The sequence below is a fragment of the Marmota marmota genome, unplaced genomic scaffold (assembly GCF_001458135.2).
Source record: "Marmota marmota marmota unplaced genomic scaffold, marMar, whole genome shotgun sequence".
Classification (NCBI taxonomy): Eukaryota; Metazoa; Chordata; class Mammalia; order Rodentia; family Sciuridae; genus Marmota; species Marmota marmota.
This window is the reverse complement of record NW_026000223.1, coordinates 5,334,549-5,360,256: the sequence shown is the minus strand read 5'-3', so window position 1 is coordinate 5,360,256 and position 25,708 is coordinate 5,334,549. Positions and strand designations below refer to the sequence as shown.

Here is a 25,708-nt window from a genome sequence, read left to right as displayed (position 1 = left end):
TTCTGTTTTATATTATGGCTACACCAGAGATTTATTGGATCAGGACAAATTTATCTCATGGTTCTGTAGCTCAGAGGTCTCCCTGAGCTAAAAGCAAAAATAGAGGGGTTGGCAGGTCTGCACCCCTCATGGAGGTTCTTGGCTCAAGGTGCTTTCTTCCCTCTTCAAGCTAGCAACAGAACATCTTCAGTCCTCTGACTCTGATATTCCTGTCTTCCTCTTAGAAGGAACCTTGCATTGGGTTCCCCCTTGATGATCAACAATAATCTCTGTTTCTCAAGGTCTTTAAATTTATCAAGTTCTTTAAAAAAAAAAAAACAGGTAAAGTAATAAAATATCAACAGGTTCCAGGGAGAGGGATGTGGACATACTTTGGGAGCCATTCTTTGCTTATCACCAAGCTTCTCTTGAGACCCTCTGCTGCATTCCCCCAGCCTCCATCCACTGTAGTCTCCCAGACACTTAGCAACCTGGTCAAGGTATCCGTTTGGCGTTGGATTATCTTCAGTGTTTCAGCATCGTGAGCCCCTATTCTGATTTCCAGAGCAGGGCTCCAGATCTGAATGTAACTTTATGGAGTCCTGGGAAGTTGTTATGGTTTCATTTAAAGATTATAACACGGGAAAAACAGGAAGTTCATGGTGCAATTTTGCAAAGGGCCGTGTAGGATTGTTATAGAAAGTATGGCAGCAGCCTCAGTGTGGGCTGGTATCTTCTTCTCCTGGAGTTTTTATTAGGCTATAACTACGTGAAGTGGAAAGGATGATATATATTAAATATCTTAATAGGACAGGTTATTTCTAGTTCCAGCATGGGCAATAAAAGAGAGGGTGCATACAAATAAAAATAATTACAGCATGTGGTGTCCGTTTACAATGTGTAATCAAACCCACAGAACAGTGACTTTCTCTTATTGAATTAAGGTGGACCTTCCATTCCGATCTATTAGCAACACTCAGAGCCATTGTGATCTTGTCAATGGCATCTTTAATTAAAGACTCTTCCTGACCACTCCAATCATTTCCCATTGTGAGCTCACCTGGGTCCCAAATGTGCTTTGATTTAAAATGATGGCAATTTTTATTTAGGTGTGTTTTTGGACTGAGGGGGTATGAGGTAGAAGGGAAAGCAAAGAGTATGATTTGGGGGAAATTCTTTTTCTCCCATGAAGCAGATATTAAAATGACAATATAAGAATTCTATTTCTGTTTTTCCCTTTCCTTGTTTTTTTCCACTAATCTTTTTCTCTTACTTTTTGGGGACAATGGCATTATATTCTAACCTAAATGACTGTGAAAAAATCACCATGATTTTACTGGGGAAAAAGAGTATAATCTTCCACTAAAGGTGCATTAACCCTTCTAGGTCATTAAGATACCATTTGATAAATTGCCCCTTTTATTACACTGCATAGCAGTAGCCTGAAAGAATTAATGTAAGTCTCAAATGGCAGCAATTTACTCCCTGGCACTAGCAGAATGATTCTTTTTTGCTTTGTTACATAGGAAGTACCTTTCTTCATTAGCTCCCATACCTGTTATAGAGGTAATTAGTGCCAATATCTTGGAAAGGGTAGGTTTACACCATCAATTTTGTGTGTCCAATAAAACTTTCCAAAACCAACTTGAACAACAAATAGGATTTGGACCCAGGAATGACCAATGAGCAGAAATGGTGACAAGGACAATCCATTTATTTCCATCCGTTACTACCTAACTTGCAAGGAAATCCAGGCAAAGGGGACAGGACAAAGCTGTTCAAGGAGGCCTATGCCACCTGCCCTGCTCAGGTGGTTACTCATCTACTGATGAAAGGACCAGCCTACTCAGAGTCCACTGTGGGACTCATAGAGTAGACCTCTGAAGTATAAATCATAGGCCAATGTGCTACAAAAATCAGAGGCAGAGTTAATGGTATTTGAGGGAGTTCTGATTTATAATGAACTGCAAACTTGTTTGCTGTAATTGAATGCATCTTTCCTGAATTTAGAATGTGGAAACACTCAAAAGGGAAGAATCCTGTGTCAGAATAGAACTAAAGTAAACTTCCATTACCTATGTAATTAAAAAAAAAAATCATACCAGGTGTGGTGATGCACAATTCCAGCAGCTTAGGAGCCTGAGGCATGAGGATCACAAGTTCAAAGCCAAAGCCAGCCTCAGCAACTTAGCAAGGCCCTAAGCAACTCAGTGTGACCCTTTTAAGACTCATAAATAAAATATGAAAAAGGGCTGGGGATGTGGCTCAGTGGTTAAATGTCTCTGGGTTCAATCCCTGGTACCAAAATAAATAAATAAATAAAATTTAAAAGATAAAAAAATGAAGAATGAATAAAATACCAAAATGTAACATTTAAGTAGCACTTTAGGGACTGGGGGTGTAACTCAATGGCAGACTGCTTGCCTAGTGTGCATAAGGCCCTGGGTTCCATCCCCAGAACTGCAAAAATAAAATAAATCAATAAATACATGGCACTTAACAGTTTACACTGGACTTCTCAGATATGAAGTTATTATATTAACCTCAACCAAATCCAGAAACAGTTAATAATATATAAAATTTATAGATGATAAAAGCTGAGGTCTGGAGAAAAAGAACGTTTGCACAAGGTCATCCAGGCTGCTGGTAGAGCCACCAGAGCCCAAGCCTTCTGGATTCCTGTGCTCTTCTCATTCTACCCTGTCATCTTATTTCCCATAGTTTTCAAATTTCTCCTTGCAAAGCCAATGCTTACGTTGGCATTGAGTTGCTGACAAGTGACATATGTTACCAGTTCATAGATGCAGTTGGTAGATTCTTCTCTGCAAAGGCAGAGATTTCACCTTGAGTGGAGTGTGCAAGCATACTCCACGTCATGCCCTTTGACAGGTAAGTAGAGCAGCTGTCACACCCTCTGCCCAGAATCTGGATGCAGGATTTTGATTCAGCCGTTTTCTTTTTGATTCTTGATTATCACTATTATTTTCCCCTTTTATCTACTTACTCTTTAAAAAATCCATTTTACTTTTCAATTGTTCCCTATCCTTTTTCATGTAGGTCAAAGTGCTATATTTGATCCCTGAAAGGAAATCCAAAGTTGCTCCCAGGGTAACTATCATCACAAACCCTCAAGTGACCTTCAGCTGGCAAATCTCTTTCTGCTAATTAATCATCAGTTCCCAAGTCAGATTTCTGGGCATTATCTTCAACTCCTTCATCTCCTTCACCCCACATTAACACACAGATCCTGCCAACTTTCTCCCCCAAGTCTCTCTCCAAAATCCCCAATGATAGCAATGAGAGGATTAGAGGATGGGGTTTAAGACATTCAAGACTACAGACAAGGACACTCACAAATAGAGAGACTATAATTTATTGTCCAGATTGACATACTTTTGAGGCAGGAAAGGAACACCATTAATAACTGTGCTAAACAAAACGAGACATATTTTTGCTGTGCTCTCAAGGAGGGTGCTTGTATCCTGAAGGACTGAACTCAGGCAGTGGAGACGAAGCCAAAGATAATCTCTAAAGGGTGAACATGACTAAGTCTCCCAAATGTCCAGTCTCATCAATCTTTACCCATCAAATCTTTACCTGTCAATCTTTACCAATTAGTGTTGGTCTCTCTTAGATAGCAAGTGATACTGCCTAACATAGACCTTATGCTTTAGCCTCTTTGTAACTTTTCCTTGCATATTTTGTTTTACTTTTGCTTAGTTTCCAAAATACACAAGACTATTTATATCTCTGGCTCTTTGCACATCCTACTCCCCTCAACTGCATGTCCTTTATGCTCTTTTAGTTTATAGGTCAACTGATGTTCCAAGATGTTCTCTGAGCCCTTAGACGGGTTCATTCCTTCATTCCTGGTTATAATATTTGTGCATCTGTCACCACACACACCGCACTGCAATGCTGTTGTTAGTTTAAGTAAATGGGTTTGCCTATTTGGCTTAATCTATTAGGGTAGTAGATGAGTTTAGTTTTCCTACTTTTCTCTAACAATTGGGTGTGGTAGAGCCACCTGCTAAAGCAGGGTCCCTTGAAGCCATTTCATTTTGCTTCTATAACTTTTCAGTTACATCTATTATTATAATAATTTATTTGGTTTTTAAGACTCACTTTTCTTAGTATTAAAACTTTTTCATCTGATTTAGAATCCCACCCCTCCTCCGTAATCCCCATGGACATGTTTGCAGGACATTCAGGCACGTGTGCACATGAAGCTCTGGAGGCTTGGTCAGCAGAAGGGGGAGGGGTTGCTGGTTTCCCAGGCATTCCTTCCTTGAGCTGGTCTCTGTGGCACTGTGTAGGAAGGAAGGAAAGAGAAAACGTATCTTCTCCTTACTTAAATGCCTGTGGCAAGGTGGCCATCTTTTTCTTGGGTGATTTCAAAGATTTTTAACAATACGACAATCTTTAATGGGCTCAGTACAGTTGGTGGTGACTCGAAAAAGTCTCAATGACCTTTGGGTGAGTGCAGTTGACTGGACTGCCAATAGTAAGTAGCTCCATGTGCATTTCAGTTACACTTGTCAAGTGGCTCCCTGCTGGCAGCAGCCCTAACTTGCAGCGTTCTGACTTACACTGAAGTGGCCCTGACAAGTCTGTGGTTTTCATTTTCACCTTGGCCCGTAACTCATGGCCAGGGTTCATCTTCTCTACCTCTTTAGAATGAGGAGACTTGGAAATTATGGAAGTGTTCTTTGCCCCTGGTCTCCTAGGTTTTGCCACCACGCCCTGCCCTGCTCTACCCTCTCAGTTTTGTTTTACTCTGTTCCCTGGTTGCACAGGGAAGCAGAGTCAATACAATGATAAACAATGAGAAAACCAGGTATCAGTGTCCACTTCCTACAGATGACCCAAATTTTATGAGTGTTTGTCTTGGGGATCTTGGTTTTGGGCTTTGGAAAGGGCAGGGAAGAGCCATTTTTGGTACTTGCATTCCTCTAAAATGTGACTTCTCTTTCCCTTTAGTCCCACTCTTCTATCATTAGAGAGTGAGAGGGTATGTGAGTGAGTGGGTGGGAGCATGGTTGCATTAGGATAAAATAATTCTTTGTAGGTTCTGCAGGGAGTTGGGAAATTGACTTTAGCATTACAGCTGGAAAATTCCTGAGATATAAATGTTGCGGTGTTTTTTCCCCCTAGTCACCTCTGAACTTTGTCAGTTCCAGGAATCCAGAAGAAGTACACTGGATTCCAAATACCACACCCTGCTATATGTCTATATATATATCCCTAAGTATCTTTTCATCCATTCATCCATCCCACTTTCTCTCCCACCTTCTTTATATGGTATTATATTCTGCTTGGTTTAGAGTAATGGATACAAATAAGTGGTTATTGACTTAATTGAGTGCAAGAAACCACTTGTGGAACCTATTTCACAAGTCTAAAACTTTCTTTGCATTGAGAGGTACAATTTTTCATTCTTCTTTTTGGAATCGAGAACTGAACCCCAGGGGTGCTTAACCATTGAGCCACATTCCCAGCCCTTTTTATTTTGAGACAGGGTCTCTCTAAATTGCTTAGGGCTTTGCTAAATTGCTAAGGCTGGCTGTGAACTTCTGATTCTCCTGCCTCAGGCTCTCAAGCCACTGGGATTACAGGCATGTGCCATCAAGCCCAGCTGAGAAGGTATGATTTTGTTGTTTTGTTTTTTGCCTGAGTAGAGGGATTTGACATATACCCTGTCTCCAAGTTTGGGAGGCAAACACAGATGCAAATCAACCCAGAAGGGTGACCAGACTTTCTTTCCTGCTACAATGCTGTGACTAATCCCCTAGTATCAGGGCAGAGTCGAAGGCAGGTGTTATTCAGAGCTCAAGAGGCAAAGTTTGATGAGGGACTGCTATGCTTACAGTAGTAGCCTGGTGGCAGGGGCTTCTTATCTTCCGAGGAACCAGAGGTCCCAGGAAAAGTTTATTCAGGGTGATGAAAAGTTTTATTATGACCTTAAATATTTTGACATAAAAAATACTACAAAGATTCATATAATAAAAACTCCATTTCTATTAATAAAGTGGCCAGCTGGCCAGTCCTTAAATCTTATTGTGAAAAGATGAATTTACACATGATTTCTTTTTACTCTTCTAGAAATGAAGTCCCCCCCCCAATAGTTTACTATGCCACATGAAGTTATTCCATAGAAGTAGCCTTCACTACTTCCATGAAGTAGTCTTTGAGCTCATTGTTGGCAAAGAAATTCTATCTTCTTCATTTTCTAGAGCTACTTTTTCTGTCTTGTAAGTCTAGTATTTAGTTTTATTTAATGCACTGCCTTTAAAACTTTGGTGCCATCTAAGCACCCTTAGAAAAGATAATGTTTATATTATTGAAACCTCTATCTTCCCAATCCTTAATGCAAAATGTTCCCATTGAACAGAACATGCCATTCAATTGGGGAAAAAAAAAAAAAAAACAAACAGAAGACAAAGTGGTTGAAATATCCCATCTGGACTAAGTCCCAATTTCAAAATGCATGTCATGTTGTAAAATTAGTTACAACATTTCCAATGCTAGTAAAAGCATTTGGTCAGGAATATCCACATGACAGTGTAATTGGAAAAAGAAATGAATGTTTGCCTTTGGTTTCATTTTATTGCTTCTCAGAAGCAAACTCCCTGTAATAATTTTCTGGTCTAGTTCTCTACTCTGTAACCTCCGGGTGGGGCGGGCTGTAGAAGAGAGCTTGGAGAGGGGGAAAAAAGAAGAGTATGCGATATCCATATCTTCTTCTCACAGTAATATGGGTGGAGGGTCTGTGCACTGAGATAGCTAATATTTAAACCCCCTTTCTTGGATTACCTTAATTTCATTTAATAAAAAAATGATTGGTACTTGGTTAAATTAGAAAGGATGAAATTCTGTCCCTCCAAAGATTTCTGAGGAAAGTAAAAACCAAAACAGAAACCACCCAAATCTTTCAAATTAAAATTTGGGAAATGAGACCATTTCTTTCAAGAATCCCTCCTGGATTCCTCACTGCACTGAGGCCTTTAGAAAAGGAGGACACATCTAACACTGACCCAGTCCAAGACTTCTCACCAGCACACACTGCTGGCAGCTCCAATATCTTGCCACTGCCTTTCTGTGTGGCCTCTACTCCCTGTTCCCGTGATGTCTCCGAGTGCCCTCTGTGACTGTACATGAAACCCATCTCTTTGTGGCAAGGCCTGGGGTGGAGTTGGAAGGAAGCTACTTAAAGTGATGTTTGGGCATTAGAAAGAATTTGAAGCAGAGGCAAACCTCTGGATTTAGCGACTCTTAAAGCACACCCAAAGCTGTGGAAAGCTATAGAAAATACACCTGGGGAGACAGAAATCATTGGGGCCCTTATACCTCTCTGTCTGGCCAATTTCTTGTCATCTTTTAAGACTGAGCTCAGATGACATCTCCAGGAACTCTTCCTTCACCTCCTCCTCTTTAAGTCTACTCTTACAATGCATTAAAAGCCCTATTCTATTTTTCCATTACTTTCTGTGGAATCCACTACTGCAGTGGTACAAGCTGAGAATCCCTAATCTGAAAGCCCAAAGTTCTCCAAAACCTGAAACTTTTTCAGTGTTGATATGACACCACAGGTAGAAACTGCCACAGCTGACTTCATGTGCCAGGTCACAGTCAAAAGACAGGCACAATAACATATTGTGTAAAAATATCTTCAGGCCATCTGTATAAAGTATATGTGAAAACAAATGAATTTTGCATTTAGATCTGGGTCCTGTCTCCAAGATATACCATTATAGATATTAGGACTATGCAAACATTACCAAATCTTAAAAAAATTAAAATCTGAAATACTTTGGTCCCAGGCATTTCAGATAAAGGATACTTGATTTGTAATTACACTGAATTACAATGTTATCCGTGTCTTCCCAAATCTTGGCACCCTCTCTGTGCATTTCATGGTGTACTCCCATTATTAAGCATAAGCCCTGTCTTCACCTTTCATCAAGTATTCTTTGGGAATAATATGCCTAATTGTGCTGTAAGGTGGAGTATGATTGTTATAGTTTGCATCTGGAATGTCCAAATATTCCAGGATCCTGGATTTAAGGCTTGGCCCTGAGCTGCTGCTGCTATTGGAAGGTGATGGAAACTAGAAGTGCAGCCTGGCTGGAGGAAGTAGTTCACTGGGGGTGTGCATTTGCAGGGAATATTGGGACCTTCAGCCTTGCCACAGTCCCAAAGTGATGGGGCCAAGTGACCATGGATGGAAACCTCTAAAACCATGAGCCCAAATAAATCTTTCCTCCTTTTAAGGTGATTATCTCAAGTACCATGTCACTACGACCAAAAGCTGTCTAACAGAGGGGTGTAGCATAAGGAACACTTTATTAGAAAATCTTGCTTTGTGTCCAGTCCTGCTATACCCTAAGGCAAACCTACAAGTTTTTCTGATCAAAGCTACAAAATTAGGATGATTATATTATTATTTTCAATGTTAATGTGAAGATAAAAATGTTTTATCAATGTATAAAAGTTAACATGCTATATATCCATATATAAATATATCAATTAGAGTTTTTCTTCTTATCATCTTTAAGAATGTTGTATCACTGTATTGCTATGTTGCATACAATACCAACATTTCCAAAGTAGGCAAGTACCTACTACTGTTTTTCAGATGAAAAATCAGAGACACTTAGAGTTTTATTAATTTACCTGTGGTCTAAGCATAGCAGCAGCAAAGCCTAGACCTGTAGGCAGGACCTCTGATACCTGAGTAGACCAACACTCTGCCATGGGGCTCAAATTGTTTCTGAAGATTCAGCCTTGTTCCCAAGCTTTATTCTATCAATGCTATAATTTAACAACAGCATTTTACTCCCATAGACTTCTAAGATATGCTCAATTTGATCCTGACTTGCCTAATACTCGGTGCTATGACAGAGCAATTCCAGAGGCACCTGCTTATAACAGCCAGAATTTGCAATACAATGTCAGAAAGCTGTTTTCTTATTCTCCTAGATTGAGGAAAAATAGTATCATTTAATCCATGTGCTTTGGAATTGAAGTTGGACATTCTTGGTTCAAATTCCAGCTTTGATTAGCATGTCCTGGTTAGACAGTTTAGCTTCTTGGAGTTTCCACTGTTAAGATTTTTTTTTTTTTTTGGTCTAAAATTTGGTACAAAATTCTCTTCCTTAAAATATTATTGTGGAGATTAAATAAATCTAACGTATAGGAGGGTTCTTTACAAATTATATGAAAACAGGTGAAGTAACTTATTACTTTTTCAAGAATGTAAAGATGGCTTTCAGCAAAACACTATTCACATGTATGTACAAAAACTTAACTGAAATAATTTCTTAAATATTACAATTAGCTATATAAGTCAGCTTTCTGTCACTGTGACAAAATGCCTGAGATGGTTAACGTATAAGAGGGAAAGTTTATTTTGGCTCATAGTTTGAGAAGATGGTTACTTGGTCCTGTTGCTAGATGGGCCTGTGGAGGAGGCACAGTGCATCATGGTGAGAGCATGGAGTAGAGGAAATTGCTCACCTCCTGGCGGTCAGGAAGCAAAGAGAAATACAGGAAGGGGCTAGATCCCCAAATCCCCTTCTAGGGCTCAGCCTGTTACCAAATTTCCTTCTACTAGGTCCCTCTCCTAAAGTTTCCACCACCTTCCAATAGCCCCATAGGCTGATAACCATGCCTTCAACACCTGAGACCTTTAGGAGAATTTCAGATCCAAACTACAGCACTGACCAATGGCGCAGACTACTGGAGGAAGTTGGAAAGATTCATTATGGCAGTTGTTTCCAGTTTGAAAATATAGAAGGCACAGGAATGTTGAAGGGGAAAGTGACACCATTCTTCATAATGCAAAGTACACAGTGTCCTTTTGGAGGCTCACCAGGAACACAAGTTGGATCTCCCAAGAGAGAGAGGGTACATTCAGTGCAGACAAAGAACAGCCTCACAGCTTATCAAAATATGAAAACATAGCCACACGAGATAACTTGAATACAGGGGGTTGTTTGGTGTCTTTGTTTCATGCCACAAAACCATGTCCCTGGGAATCAGGGATGGAATTGGAATTAATTGTATCAGTTACAGTTCCCATAAGTCATTACCTTGCCACACCAGGGATGTAATTCAGAAAGGGGCAATAGAAATGTGTGGTCAAGAGGAAAATGGAGCAGACTTTAATTTAAAGATGTTGCTTGGAAGCATAAAAATGTTGTTTGGAATCCTACTGTATTCTGCGTGTTGGAGGTGATGGAGGGTCAGCAAATCCAATTCTTACACCCATGAAATGAAAGCAAGGGAAAAGTGGTGGCTTTCGAGGCAAAGATGAAAGAAACAGAGCAATGCATTCCAGCTCTGTGCACTCCAAGAAAAGTTTAGGATGACAGATGGACAGCATGAAATGAAAATAGAGTTTCCAGTGACATTACAAAGAAAAGATGATACAATGGCCTTTTCCTGATTAATCACAAGATTAAAAGCTAAAGAACATAGATCTAAGCAGCTTCTTGGCACAGATGGAAAAAATTCATCCGAGATTAAAAAAAAAAGGGGGGGGGAAGTAGGAAGGCATTTCCTATTTTTAGTGTTTTTGTAAATACTTTGGTGCCACTCAAAAGGGAATGAGGATTGCCAAGGAAGCTAAATGGCCTGTAGCCCAGAGAACGGTCATTTCCTCAAGAGACAATGTCTGGGAAGCTTTCAGTAAGCTAAAAGGGAATGTGTGCTTCCTACAATTTCATACTCTAAGAAAATGTACACCTCATCTAAAGTTCTAACTTCTATCCAGCTTCCTAGAGAGCAGTTATAGACTCAAACCCTAGATAGAGGTGGATAAGCCATATTGGTTAACATGGAATTTCAAAGCTAAAGACGGCCAGGAGAGTGACCCCAGGAGGCCAAGCTATCTCTTTATGTCTTTGGGCTCTGCCAAGCTCATAGGTATTTCTCAAAATTGCAGAATGTCCCGAGTGATCATTCCTTTCTAACACTTCCAGGACATTTTATTTAAGCTCTTGGATATTTGATGTCTGTTGGAACATTTCAGCTCTGACTTCCTAGGAAGAAGCAGCTTCTAGTTTAGAGACAGGGGTTAAGGGAGGTTGTAAACTAGGTGCCTTGTAAAAATGTGAAAGAGCTCTATGTTGCTTCTCAGGAAATAAGGTAGAAGACGCTGGGGGTGAGTCTGAATGGAAGGAGCTGGACATAGGCTCAGTATGTGGATTAGAATGAAGGAAGGAGGATGCAGAGATAGGGCCTGATAGGGGGGTCATAATTCAGGGAAGGCTGACTGGATTCTACCTTATACAGTTGACCCTCCAATATATTTTGGTTCTGTTATCTGCAGATTCAACCTCAGATCAAAGAATATTATTCACTAAAACAATATAGTATAACTGTTTGTATAGCATTCATGTTATATTAGTTATTATAAGTAATACAGAGATGATTTAAAGCACACACAGGAAGATGTGTATAGGTTATGTGCAACTATTATGCTATTTTACCTGAGGGACTTGAGCACCTATAGGTTTTGGTATCCGTGGAAGTCCTGGAACCAATGCCTTGTGGATGCTGAGGGATGATAGCATTTGAGTTTTGCAGGACAGAGTATTGAAAAACACATTGTATAAAGAACGGGATCTCAATTTCAGGCATGTATGATTTTTTAAGCAAATCAAGGGATAAAAATGAGGTGACTTCTACACAATGAACTCTAATTTTCAATTTGCTGAACTCTCACCTAAGATTTGGAGAAAACTTAAAACTCTGTGAGTCTCCAGTTTTCCCCGTTAATGGAATCATTTAGACACCAGCAGCTTTGGGGGCATATAGGAAATGAATATAGATGTAACAGGACTGAGAAAATAACATGAGTGCCCAACACAGCCCAGTCACGCACCCCTCAAAGAGCCTCACCAACAACACACTTGCAAAACCTTTCTTCCGTTCCTCTCAAGTCCCAGCAAACCTGGGGCCGCTGGGCTCCTGCAAATCCTTTTACAGAAAGAGCTATCGAAATCTGTTTAAACGATCTATTTCTCTGGTTGTTTTCTTTCCAGTGTTTTTTCTTTCAGGTATTCTTTGCTAACAATCATAACAAAAATATCTATTCTAAAATAACCAAGATGTTATGACTAAAAATGCCAGAGGTATATATATCCAGTTTATGAGAGAAATTGCTTTTTAAAGAGGAGTTAGGTTTATCTTCCGTGGAGGAAGGCAACATTTCTACAAATACTATAGTTGCACTAAGAAAATAACCAACTACTTTCATTAAGAGTATGAGACAAGATTTGTATTTGTTCATGTAATTGAATTTAATGCTGCTGAAATTTGTCAGAAAGCTATTGGAGTTTAGACCATATTTTTTACAGTTAGGAATACTGCCTAAGAAGTTGTCTTTCCGTTTATGTAGAGCAGGACTTATGCTGACCTTAAAAGGGTCATGAATCAATCACTGTATGAATTTGCATAATGATGATGGCATCAAAGAATACCTCCCACAACTCTATTTTTTATTGTATTTACTTATTTATTTTCAGCGCTGGGGATTGAACCCAGGGGCACTTTATTATTGAGCTAAACTCTCAGTCTTCTTTTTAAAAAATTTTTATTTTGAGGGACTCGCTAAGTTGCTCAGGCTACCTTGCACTTATGATCCTCCTGCCTCAAGCCTTCAGGGTCATTGGGACTGCAGACATGTGCCACAGCACCTGGCCAATCAACATTTGCGGGTCCTGCTTATGGTCTGCCTACCAATTCACTGTTTGCCATATGGTGCTCTATGCTTACTTACATACCATTGCCCCTAAAATGTAGACTCATGAACGGTTTATGCTTCTGCAACTAGTTTTTCCCTCTCTAGGGCCAAGTGGGTCACTATTTCACCAACACATCTCCATCTTATTGACTTCAAATTTTCAGAAGAACTTCCATTTCATATTTAAAATATCGTGCTTAGTGTTTTTTTGTGTTTTTTTTTTGTTGTTGTTGTTGTTGTTCTTGTTTTTTTTCTCTTATTTTAATGGTATATCCAATTAGGAAAACCTGAAAATAGGGAAACTTATAAAGAACACAGCAACAAACTCCACTGTAATTGTACTAGCCTAAGCCAATAATTATTAACATGTAGGTGTGTTTCCATATAGTCTGTTTTTTTTTAAATAACTTTTGTTGAGTCTACTTTAAATACCTTTAAGTTCATATATCCTAAGTGTCTATTTCAGTGATTTTTCGACTTGTGTGACCACCTTCCAGAAATTTACTTTTAGAACACTGTTCTTATTTCTTTCCGAGGTAAAATGGATATAAAATAAACCATACATAATTACATATGCAATTGAAGAAGTTTCTTACACTCACATGCACACACATCCACACATCTGTGAAATCATCATCAGAATCAAGTTTATGAACATATCCAACATCAAAAGCTTTCCTATCTCTTTATAATCCCTCCCTCTACCTGGCCTCCTTGGTCCCCAGGTAACCACAATCTGGTCTGTATCACTAGAGGTTAGTTTGTATCCATAATTTGTTCCTTAATATTCTTAGTATCTCATTGTATAAATATACTCTTGTATAAATATAATCAACTCACCTACATAGAGAAATTTTCCTTGTTTCCAGTTTTATCTGTTACAAATAAAGCTGCTATAAACATGTGTACTTTAGTCGTGAATGGACATGTTCTGTTATTTCTCTTGAGAAACTACCTAAGAGTGGAATAGTTGAATCATATGATAGGTGTATATTTAACTTGTTAGAGACACTATCAAACTGTTTTTCAAAGTGGTTACACCATTTTGCATTCCCACCAGCAAAGTAAGAGTGTTGTATTTCCTTCACAACCTTGAGATCATTTGGTATGGTCTGACATTTTAATTTTGACCATGTAAGTGGGAGTTCAGTGGTATCTTCTTGTAGTTTTCTTTTCATTTCCCCAATAAATGATGCCAAACATCTTTCATGTTTTTATTTGACATCTACATTATCAACTTTGTTAAAATTTTTCCTTGTTTTCTTTTCCCTCTTTTTAAAATTAATGCACTATAATTATACATAATAGTGGAGTTTGTGGTTACATATTCCTAGATGCATACAGTAAAAGAATATAACATCTATCTCTGTCTCTCACCTGGGTTCACCTTGGTTGATGGACATATAAATCTCCCAAGAGTTCTCCTCTGGAATGGCACCATGTGGTATGAGTAAACTCACCCCTAAGACAAAAAATGCAAGAGGTTATTCAAGGTATTCCAATTGTTTTAAAGTACAGCACTTAAGTACCTTATAGCTACCCACAACAAAGAGCCTTCTCAAGGCAATTTGTGAAATTCTAATCCTTAGAAGGCTTATAAAGTCCATTGTTTTATAATTGTGACATAGATAAGGGCATATTATTCCATTGAGTATTAAAATCCGTTTCTTTTCTAAATTTTAAATCTTTCCAACATTATTTATCTATAAAAGACTGGGTGTCCTAAAACCAGGCACCATCAAACATATCTGGGAATGTTTATATATATATATATATATATATATATATATATATATATACACACACACACACACACACACACACACACACACACACTTATATTGCTATAATACATACATATAAAATATGTATAGTTATATATATAAAACATATCTGAGAATATTGATACATCAGTTGATCTGCTCCCAAATTTTAAAATGTATTTCTCTTGTTTGTATCCACTCACTTCTAGAAATGTACCTGGGATAATGGGTGAGCTAAGATTTGCGTGAACCTGTTATGAATTGTGCATCAGGAAGCAAGATGAGGTGGTACTCAGAGGCCTATGCAGTTTGCCAAGAAAACTAGGAAAAATAAAAGCATCTGATAAAAGCTGAGGAACCTTTTAGGTTATTGTGTAACCAATATGGTCCTAAATTTGCAAACAGAAGCTAAAAGAGTTAAGCTAAAAGTGACTTAACCACATTCATATTAATGTGAAATTGCAAAAAAACCCAGCAGTGTTATGAGTGAAATCACATAATGCAAGGAGGAAAGGCATAGGAAGTCACATCACACTGCATTTTAAATGTCCCCTCTCTTCTCTTGAATGCAGTGAGGAAAATATTTCACTTTGGCCAAGAGAAATGTCTAGGGATAGCTGAGATTCTTTTTAATGTAGTTTCTTGTTTATAAAAAGAAATGAAATAGAGTAATAGTATAATCTTTACAAAATAAAATCTCAGGGCATCCTATTTTTTGAATAATGCATCTCCTCATCTTTTTTTTTTCCTCTCTTTCATTAGAGTTAATCACACAAAAAGCTTTCAGGCTGCTGCTGCTAATTTAAATCTAGAGATGGCAACTTTTTTTTTTTTTCTTAGCCTTCTACGTGCCTGTATTAGCAGCTATACAGTTGAGGAATGCAAGACTCATTGCAAAACAAGTTATTTGTGATTCCCATATATGAGCAATATTTAGTAACATGCTAGTTATCATTAGTATCTTTCAATAGCACTAAGAATGAGGCACATTTAAATCTTGCTCACAGCCTTACAGCAAGGAGACCCATTTATATTCTGGACCTTAACATCAGTATTAGGAGAACTCTAACTGACACACTTAGGGACCTCCAATCAGGAAGGTGCCTCCTTGCATTTTCTAGTTTTCCTTAAACATAGTTGCCAAAAGAAGGGGCCTCCATGATATCCTTTCCTGCTATTGAACACAAGTTGCAATGCAGAGGATATTCGGTGTGTTTGGCTGTCGACCTGAACATGCCCTAGTTATTCTGCCTTGTCTTAGTTTGACGTAGCACTTTCTCTGCTGCTGCCTTCCCTTCAGGCTCTCTAGCCCACGATGACAAAGACACAAGCAACCCCTACTCTTCATAATGCCACATCACATCAACAACACTTAGCAGAATGCCTTGCACAGAGCAGCAACACACTAAACAGATCATACACATATGAATACATGAAGAGGATTAAAAATTCCTAGTAAAAACACCAGGCTGTAAATCTTGTTGTCTGGTGTAAATCTTCATGGTTTAATGATCTACTTCCAGATCCAAAGAGAAAGAATATGAATGAAGCTATCTGAAAAGGGGCTATTAGGCAGCACATCATGTCTTTGTTCTTTCAAGTTAGCTTAATTCCCTGGGTTTAGATTGAAACATTATTCATGATACTCCTAAATTCAACCAGAATCTACAGGATAATTGGAGCTTTAAACTATTTTTTCTCTTCTTCAATCAGAAATTATATTATTATTATTATCTGTCAAACATACTTCCTTCCTCCTACCCAAACATGCAAATTGTATGCAGAGCCTGAAGACAGTCAATCAAGGCAAGGGTTGTAGAGGGAGGGAGTATTGTTGGCAAGTTATATATATTATGAAGAATGAGAGGCACTGTGGGAAAGTTTTATGCCTATGGTTTCTTAAAGAAGTATTCATTTTCAATATGTCATTCACTAGTTAACTCTGATCAAAGAAAAATATATTCCCCCCCAATTCCACCTGCTACTCTGACAGCCTTTTATTTGATATGACAACAGAACCACCTGTCTGAGTTTCTTGTTTCATATTTTGCATAATAAATCATTTCTAACATGTGCCATATGACAATTTGGGATGGATGGAATTAGAACAATCTGATTTCTATGTGTTGCTTTCTTTATCCCCAGGGCATATTTTTCATTTATATCCTGCAAATAACAGGAGATATGTTTCAACTCCCCACATTTATTTTTCCCCAAACACATTCATAGACTCTTGTTCAGTGCTCCTTGTCAAGAACTTTGAAAATTCCCCTTTCACAGAATAGGTGTGTGGGAATCTTTCACAGAGCTATCAGAGTTCTTAGTTTTCAACTTGGGTCTTTGTTAAGTCAGAGGGGGAGGAAAAGAAAGCTCTTTGGTTCATCATGATTTAATCTCTTCACTTTCTTTAATGAACATAAAATAAACATAGCTGATGAGTGGGTTGGTCTGGGCATTCCTTCGATATGTGTAGAAGATACATGTGTACATACACACACATACACACACTATAAAATGATGAAGGGAAGAGAAAGGAGGAGGACTGGCCAACCTATTCAATTCATAACTACTGAGACAATGCCAATCATGAGCTAGGAAGAGGACATAAGGTGAAAGCACAGTGATTCAATGCATGAATTTGTATGAGTTATGATGTGTGTATCTTGTTCTTTGAGAGGGTAGGGGATGCGTCTTACATTTCTTCATCCAGAACACACCCTTGTAACTTATGAAACCTTACAGGGAGAGTACTTGGTAAATATGGTTGACTGATTCACTCTACATTGAGTCATCAAAAGAAGAGTGACATCATATGCAAACATTTATACACTGATGCTCACACATATTTCAACCAAGACCCTTTCATGTCCAAAAACACTAACCAAGAAAGGTATGGAGGATTGGAATTTTATCCAAACATAATCATTAGGGTGGCATTAGAGGGTTATTTAAAAGAAGTAAAACAGATTTTGAAATGACCTTTAAAGAAAGTAATTAATTTGGGAGAGAATGAACAAGTCAACATTCATCAACTTAAGGAAAAGTTGAGTTTCAAGTTAGTAAACTGTTAGAGAGGTCAGTTAGCTATAACAATAATATTGGACTAGTCCTAGTACAGATTTCATTTTATGAGATAAAATTTTGGTTAGCTTTACTTTAGAGAGAAACCTGCCACAGCCTTGAATCTGTGCTAATCTAACGATGCTTGCAGATCCAATGGCCCCATCCCTCTCATCCAGACACCCTGTGACTCAGCACACTACCCAATTCTCATTGCTTAGGACTCAGGGGACAAAGTGAAATTCTGCCACCCACTTAAGTCCCAGGCTGCAACTCCAAAAACTAATCCACAGTTAGGACATCATTTTAAAAGTGAGCCGAGCTGGGCACCTTATGTGTCCTGCAAAACATCAAGAAAATCTCCTCTCTTCCAACCCAAAGAAAGAAAGAAAATACTTGGAAATAAATTGTGCTTACAACATAGCCCAGGAACTGAAGTGGCAATTCAAAGGAGCAGCTTTGCAATGACTATTCATCATCGCTCATCATGAAGTAACATGCTTAGCAAGGTCTATGAACACTGAGTGTGTTTATTAGGTCATTTGCTGATGAAATGAGACTGTCATCGCATTAAATTATCTATTAGCATATAAGCCATGCAAAGCTATAAACATGGTACTTGTTGTGGTCATGCCAAAGAATAATTTTGGGGCTACCTGATCATGCCCTAGGTAACAAATTTCAAAGGGGCTTAAACCCAGGGGACTACCTAGACACTTTCAGCTAATATGGCTACCAACTCTAACAGGCATTTAAAACATTCTGAGATAACAACCACAAAGCCTAATCTTAGCCTTGGTCCTGGTGTGCTGTGTAAATCAAATAGACCAGTAGAGTGGTGGCATTTCTGTTCTGACAAAGGGATGATAAACATCATAAAATGACTTTGACAGGATATAATTATACGAAGTATTTTAACAAACTCTGGAAAGTACACAGGCACACACTTACCACCCACCTGTATTTGGCATTACTAGGCGCCCTCCTAAATGGCCAAAGACACCAGTTGTCCTCAGTTCTGTCCTTGTGGGGAGTGATGACAGATTTTGGATGTATGGCGTTTTATTTCGGGGATGCATTGTACTAAAGCTGCGGTTGTTTCCATGGGGAAATGTCCCAGAGTGATTCTTGCCGTGGTACTCGGCTCTCTCTGACACTCCCAGAGAAACCATGAATGAGCTCTGCACTTTGACTTTGATGTCCGACAAAGGGTTGAAGAGGGAGGACTCTGTCATGAGTTCCTTGTCCAGCGGGTCCTGTAGACAGATGGGACCACTGTATGTTCGGCTCACTGTCAGGTCTGGTTGCATGGCAGAATTCAGGAGCAGGGAGTTACCTGGTTAAAAAATATATATATATACTGATCTGTCACTCAGAAACTACGATACCTCCATTACCCTTTTACAGCTGCCTTCTCTAACTGTAGGCCCACCCTGAGAAAGCAGAGTGGCCACAACAGGTTGGTTCTTAGTGACCAACACCTTGAAACTCTGGCCCTACTTCCAGTCCATTCTTTCAATGCTGCCAGACTAAATCCTTCACCTTCTGAGATCTTTACATGCTTGATTTGGAAAACAAATATTTCTGGCACTCTGGCAAGTAGCTCAGGTATTGTTGTTCATGTGATTTTAACTGGCAAAGAAGAGCTAAAAAATAAAAAAAAAAAAAAGATGTTTTGCAATCCAGTTCAGAGAAAAATAACATCTGTTCATTTTAAATGGCAAGAGATGACACAGCTTGGTGACTAGGTAGTGCCGTTTATAATGAAGCTGCCTGGTTTCAGCACATTTTTCGTGGAATTCTGGGCACTTTCTGGAGCTGCAGGAGGACATGATGTGTCCTCAGAGCAAATGGTTCAGGGGACCTCATGAATCCTTCATGTCTCAGTAGCCAATTCACTTGAACATTGCATATGTCACCGAGAGGAAAACAATACTCCATATGGGGACAAAAAGCAACTCAGATTCTATGTGGGGAGCAGCTCAGAACAGTCTCCTTTCTGTCTGAAAACAAATGAAAAAAAAACAATCTTTACAAAAGCATGAGAAATTGGACTTTGTCATCTGTTGGGGAGCACCAATTTTTTCTAAGCCAAATATTAAAAAGAAATGCTGTGATATTTTTTTGTGATGAAGTAATCTCGTTTATTAGTAAATAACAAAATAACCCTCAGTCCCAAACCTCCCACCCATATCAGTCCGTCAATGTGACATCTCAAATTGAAACCCAAACCATATTAAACAATTTTCCTTTGGGGCCTGACAGAAATGTTTAAAGTATGGTATTTTTGAAAATGTTGCAATTCTAGGCCATATTGTAATTTTCATAATTTGTAACAATGCCAGCAGGAAATCTATAACCCTGACTTTTACCACCTCTTATTCGGATGCTCTAAGACTGCAAAATCACAGAGAAAATGTACAAATGAGATGAAATAATGCTGTAAGATCTAATGTCTCCTTGTGGTGTATTTCTTCCAAGCTTGGAGCTACTGTGACAAGACAAAGGCCAATCAAGTCTCTGTGTTTTGTAACAGAACCACATTGAGTTCTATAGCTTAGGAACCAAGTTCTTGTTTATGGTCTCCCCAGGCAAGAAGTGGGACTGCGGAATGATCCCATGTCTGAAAAGAGTTGGGAACTGACGTTTCCATGGAGACTTCAAGAATTATATGTCCAAGTTTACCAAGCCCTCACCTACTGAAACTTAAGTTTTGGTTATTCTTGAAAGACTCTCTGAGCTCATGAGAAGCAAACAAATGAAAAATATTTCCTAGAATTAGGTAGCACAGACGTGGAGAATGCTTGATAATAAAGGTACGTACAGGGCAGGGGATGTAGCTCAGTGACAGAGTGCTTGCCTAGCATGCACGAGGTCTTGGGTTCCATCCCCAGCCCTGGAAAAAAAAAAAAAGCATATACATATGACATGGTCCACAGTTGAAGAATGGGCACAGTTAAAGAATGAAGTTGGGATGGGCAGGGGTGAGTGATTGGCCCTGATCAGACTTCAATCTGCTCTTTGAAAATCTATTTTCAAGTTCTTAGTCTATTATAAGCATAACATTCTATTTTATGGGGCTGGGAACTGAAACCTGGGCCTTGTGCAAGGCAGGCAGGTGCTCTACCACTGAGCTGCACCCCAGGGCATTAACAGTCTCATTGTTTCCCTTTCTGCAGCACCAGATATATTGTTGAAGAACAGATATGCCTAAGACACTGCAGGTGAAAGCCACATACTATGCATATGAGGTGTATCATCACAAGGAATATAGAAATAGTAGCAGCTACCAAAGAATTCTTTCCTATATCATTAGTTTAGTGAGATCCTTGATCAAAAGTAAACAAGGTGGTCAGACAATTTGGCAAGGTAATGTATTCATTTAGAGAATGACAATACAAAATTCCCTTTCCTCCCCAAATGTGCACAGACTAGGCAACGGCATTTTCACTTGGTGCTCATGAAGCAGGATGGCAGCCTGTACTGAAAGTATCATCTTCCAGAACCATGTTCACTCCATTTATGAGCACTTGCCATCCATGCACCAAGGGATTATATGGATTATTCTAAACAATTTTATCCTCACAAGAACACTATGAGGTGGATGTTACTATCCGCATTTCACAGCTATCAAAATTGAGACTCGAGATAAATGACTAGGTTGCAAAGCAGTTTTAGACTCAAATCTGACTTAATTACTTTATTTATTTATTTATCTGTATACAACAGGGACTGAACCCAGAGGCACTGAGCCACATCCCCGGCCCTTTTTATCATTTATTTTGAGACAGGATCTCTCGGAGTTATTTAGGGCCTCTATAAATTGCTGAGGCTGGCTTTTAATTTGTGATCCTCCTGCCTCAGTCTCCCAAGCCACTGGGATTACAGACATGTGCTTCCATGCCCAGATCAAATCTGATTTTAAAGACTGAGGATTTACACATAAAACTCTCACATAAATGTATTTCCTCTAAATTCATTAAGTGTTATGGTCTAAGATACTGACATTATTTGATGGAAATATATTTCTAGTTTCTGATGTAGTACAAAAATTAATTCTTCACTAGTTGCATTTTTAATTAAATCATACATATATAGTAAACAATATATCCAAATCTAGGGGATGCATTCTTATCAGAGGCCTAACACTGAGATGTTCAAATATAAATGGCAAGAGGAGTAACTCGACTCTTTGGCCATTTCTCAATTGTTTTTTTTTTTTTGTTGTTTTGTTTTTTTCTAGCAAGTTTGGGTTTCCCTTTGAGCAGCTGTCTCCTCAATAAATGCTAAACACTGAGACTTTGCAACCTGGGTCATATGTGGTACTGATACACAGTACCACATGTATCAAGGGTCAAGATTGAAAACGTCGTCTTCTGAAGAGTGACAGTTCCATTTTCTCTAAAACAAAAGCCACATATGTCTCATCCTCACCTCACAGTAAGCAAAATATTTGGTTCATAAAAGGGAATTAACTGACTTTATTTTGAAAGGTAGTATTGGTATGTTTGGCATGCTAGATGTTCCTTCCCCCACAACAAAAGAGTTGTTGGACTAGGCAAGAGCTGAAAGTCATTTCGGCTGGTATTTAGTTTGTGTCCCTTGCTAACTGACCCATCCTATATCTTCTGTGATCTTCTTACTTATTTAAAACAGAAGAAAAATATATAGTATAATAAATATGCCAGGGAGGTTGTGGTCTAGGGCTTGGTCCTCAGCCTGGAGTAATAGTATAGTATTTTAGTTAACTAAATTAAATTATATCCTCCAATCAGGCTTCTTAGTGGAGAAAGTTAGATAATTTGAGGTAAAATAACTCATTAAACTCACTACATATCAAAAATGGAATTGCCTCATTTATAAATGTTGCTAATGATGAACTGAGATCCATTTGTCCTCACTGAAGCTGAGGACCTAAGCAGACCTCCCTGTCAAGCCTGGTGTCCTGTCAAGCCTGGTAGCGGCTCCCAGTGCCAACAGCTACCTTCACACAGGGCCAAGGAGAACACTGGGGGCCCTGTGGGAGTGTAGTCTATGGTCCTGAGGGCGAGGTATTAGGGGACCTGTGCCGCTGACCTTGACGGACTGTTTTGAAGTTGAAGGTCTGGAAGCCACCTGTCAATGCAGAAGAGTCAATGACGTCCACGCCATAGTCACTCTGGCTCCGTCTATACAGGGTGACACCAATGACCAGGACTGCAATGGCCACAACTGCAGCACCCAGGCCTGAGTACAGGGCAATGTCGCTGGCATTCTCGATGCCTGAAAGACACAAGAGAGACCTTAAGTGGCCAACGTAGGCGCAGAGCCAATGAGCCACGCTGGGATGCAAAATGAAATGCTATTGAATTTTTGGAGCCACTGCTCAGAGAAAATGACATATGTAGCTAGCCACACAAGTTGTACTTTCATTCACACAGTAATCATGTTTCTGAAATGCCTTGTATAAATCAAAGTGATGCTAGTCAAATATCTTAACTGCATTAAGGTAGCTTACCATGTAATAGACTCTTGCAGAGAATCAATTTTGCAAAGAACATAATATTTTTATAGTGAATGCAGACAACTCCTTAACTTATTTTAGGAAGTCATATTTACCTGCAAAATGCTTTTTCTATCTTATTTTTATTTGAGGGAGGACAGACTCATACAAATGACAGAAATAAATGGGTGACTATTCTGCTTATACATGACTTGGGGCACATGCATTTATGGAGAAGGGTCTAAGGTAAGAAGCTAACATATGATCTGTGAGTCAAGAAACAGAGGACCAGAGTTCACAAATATTAATTTTAGCTTTGTTACAAATCATTCAGATTCAGAGAACACTGATGACCTCAGTTTAGGGATACACAATCATTATGAGAGATGAAAGTCTTGGTTCCAGGGGTTCTATGTCCATGTAAATAATCTCTGACACCAATTAAATGCTAGCTGCTAACACTTCATTGTGGAAGCAGACTGGTCTCTAAGAAGGCACATGCTGTTTCTCCCATACCTCTCCTACTCCATCCTATTGAATGCATGGGCAAAGCAAAAATAAAAGCGTTAGTTTGGATTTAGAATGTGGGTGTCTCCCCACCACCCCCAGAATGTGCTGCCAATGCTTTTCAACCTTTACAAGATGTGCCCTGGGTATGGTTCATCCCTGGAATGGATTCATAGCGGTGGATTCAGCATAGATTTATTTGCAACAACATAATCCTATAAGAGGTGGAACCTCAGAAATTGTGTGGAAATGGAAGGTGGCAAGAGCTACCTACATAATTAATCTTCCCACCGATTATGCAGTAAGTACACTTAATGGGTACCAAAGTAATTACTATGTCACCCTGTGTTGGGCCCAGAGGATGAAGATGAAATAAACCCATCATATATTTACCTTGTAATTGCATGGCACTTACTATGCATTCGCCGAACCCTAATGTGGCACTTATGTTATCAAATGAGTAACACTAACCACAAAAGTAAAGTGAATTTATTTTCAACAAAGTTAGTGGACTGTAAAATAAGGTGCTCCCAAATTAAAGAGTGAATAAGGAAATCGAGCAGAACCAGTTCAGTAATAGGGCAGTAAACACATAAAAATAACTTGCAGGGGAAAGCACAACTGTTAAAAATAATAGTATCTAAAAGGTCAGAGTTTAGCAAACATAGCTAATAACTAGAACAGCATGGTAGGTACTTGGACCTTGGTTCCAATTTCATGATGGCCCAAATGGGAGGGATGGGGATGGAGACCTACTTCTCTGATCATCCAGAAACATAGGCATGTTGAGTAATGTCCACCCTGGAATTCCTAAGTCTGCCTATGTCATTTGGAGGGAGACGGAAGGTACCCATCAGTCTGCTTGAGTCCCCATCAACTACTATTCAATGAAATTCCACAGAGAGAATAAATACACCCAGAGCATGAGGACACAGGACACAATAAAAGCATGAGGCCAGAATAGCAGGTCAGGGAGGGAACTGTGGATTCAAACCAACTAGCCTTTTTCTTCCCTTCCCTCTGGTTCCTTGGGCACTGCTGACTGATGACACTACCACCTTAAAAGGTGTATTTAGGGAGAACACACCTGCTCAGCAAATGTGCAGGTGCAGAGAAGCAGCCTGGCAGTGCATGGAATGCAGCTGCTTCACTGCTGAGCAGGCAAAGCAGAGACAAAGACACCTTTAGCTTCCAAGGTACTAAAACACGAAGGACCCGAAGCAAGGAGGGTGACCTGGGCAAAATGCCCAAGCTGAAAATGGATATCACTGGGCAGGGACAATAATGAGACAGAATGCAGGAGCAGGAGTATGTTGTCACAGTTCCCCTGGGATTTCCATTTTGTCCTTACACAGCCATTCTCTTGCTACTCAGGTAACCAGAATTCTCATTCTCTCTCCAGATATAAGCCCTATTTTTAGGAAAAGACCCTACCTATGCCTTTGCACTGAACTATAAATGTTTGATAAGATTCACTGTGCTTCCTCTCCCAGGAAAATTTGCAGAATCTATTTGACTTAAGTCCAGAGAATGAGATGCTAAATGATAAAATTTAAAAAATGAGTAGAGAGACTTTGGGGGTAGGTTAGGGAAAGAAGGGAGAGAGACCTGCATGGTGTGTGCTGGCTCCCCAGGAGGCTCCTCTGACCCTGGGAAAAGCCAGGAGCCCGTGGAGAGGGATTTCTGTAGAAAGGTACACAAAGTATTGATTGATTTTACAAGAATATTCTGTTGTGGGAATTACAAAGTTCAGGGCATAATAATTTCATTCATTCAACAAACATTTGTTGAGGCCCAACAACGTAATAGAAATAAGGATGCATGGATGAATTCACACATGGTCCACAGTCTCAGTCATTTCTTGTCTAAAAGTCAGATGGTGATGAGACCCTGGCATTCCAGGTATAGCTGTGGAGGTGTATACAAGTACCCAAAGCCATATTTCACATCTCAAGAGATGAAATCCAACATCCTTACCCACAGCTCAAGTTCTTCTCAAGTTGAATCACTGTGCTTCTTTCTTCTTTCTCTTGTCTTTCTTCTCATCTCTATCTACCTGCTTGCACTTCACCTCATTCTTTTCTGCTCCTTTCCTGCCTTGGCCCTACTCTTTGCTAGTCTGTCTTTCTTTAATTGTAGTGTGGCTTTCCCTTTAAAAATTTCTGCATG

General features: G+C 39.2%; 1 protein-coding gene across 11 annotated transcripts in view; it reads right to left on the bottom strand.

Moving 5' to 3' along the window:
- Unc5d (unc-5 netrin receptor D) overlaps positions 1 to 25,708 on the bottom strand; it is a 499,601-nt gene that overhangs the window by 51,931 nt on the left and 421,962 nt on the right. For 3 of the 11 annotated variants that reach the window (XM_015501256.2, XM_048792785.1, XM_048792786.1), the window contains 3 exons: positions 22,627 to 22,812; positions 18,509 to 18,886; positions 14,105 to 14,189 (listed from right to left, as the gene is read on the bottom strand). In XM_015501256.2, the coding sequence (XP_015356742.1) occupies positions 14,105 to 14,189; positions 18,509 to 18,886; positions 22,627 to 22,812 (649 nt within the window). Of the gene's footprint in view, positions 1 to 14,104; positions 14,190 to 18,508; positions 18,887 to 20,374; positions 20,447 to 22,626; positions 22,813 to 23,548; positions 23,564 to 25,708 lie in introns of all 11 variants that reach the window. The other 8 variants (XM_048792780.1, XM_048792784.1, XM_048792781.1 and 5 more) reach the window with 5 other exon arrangements.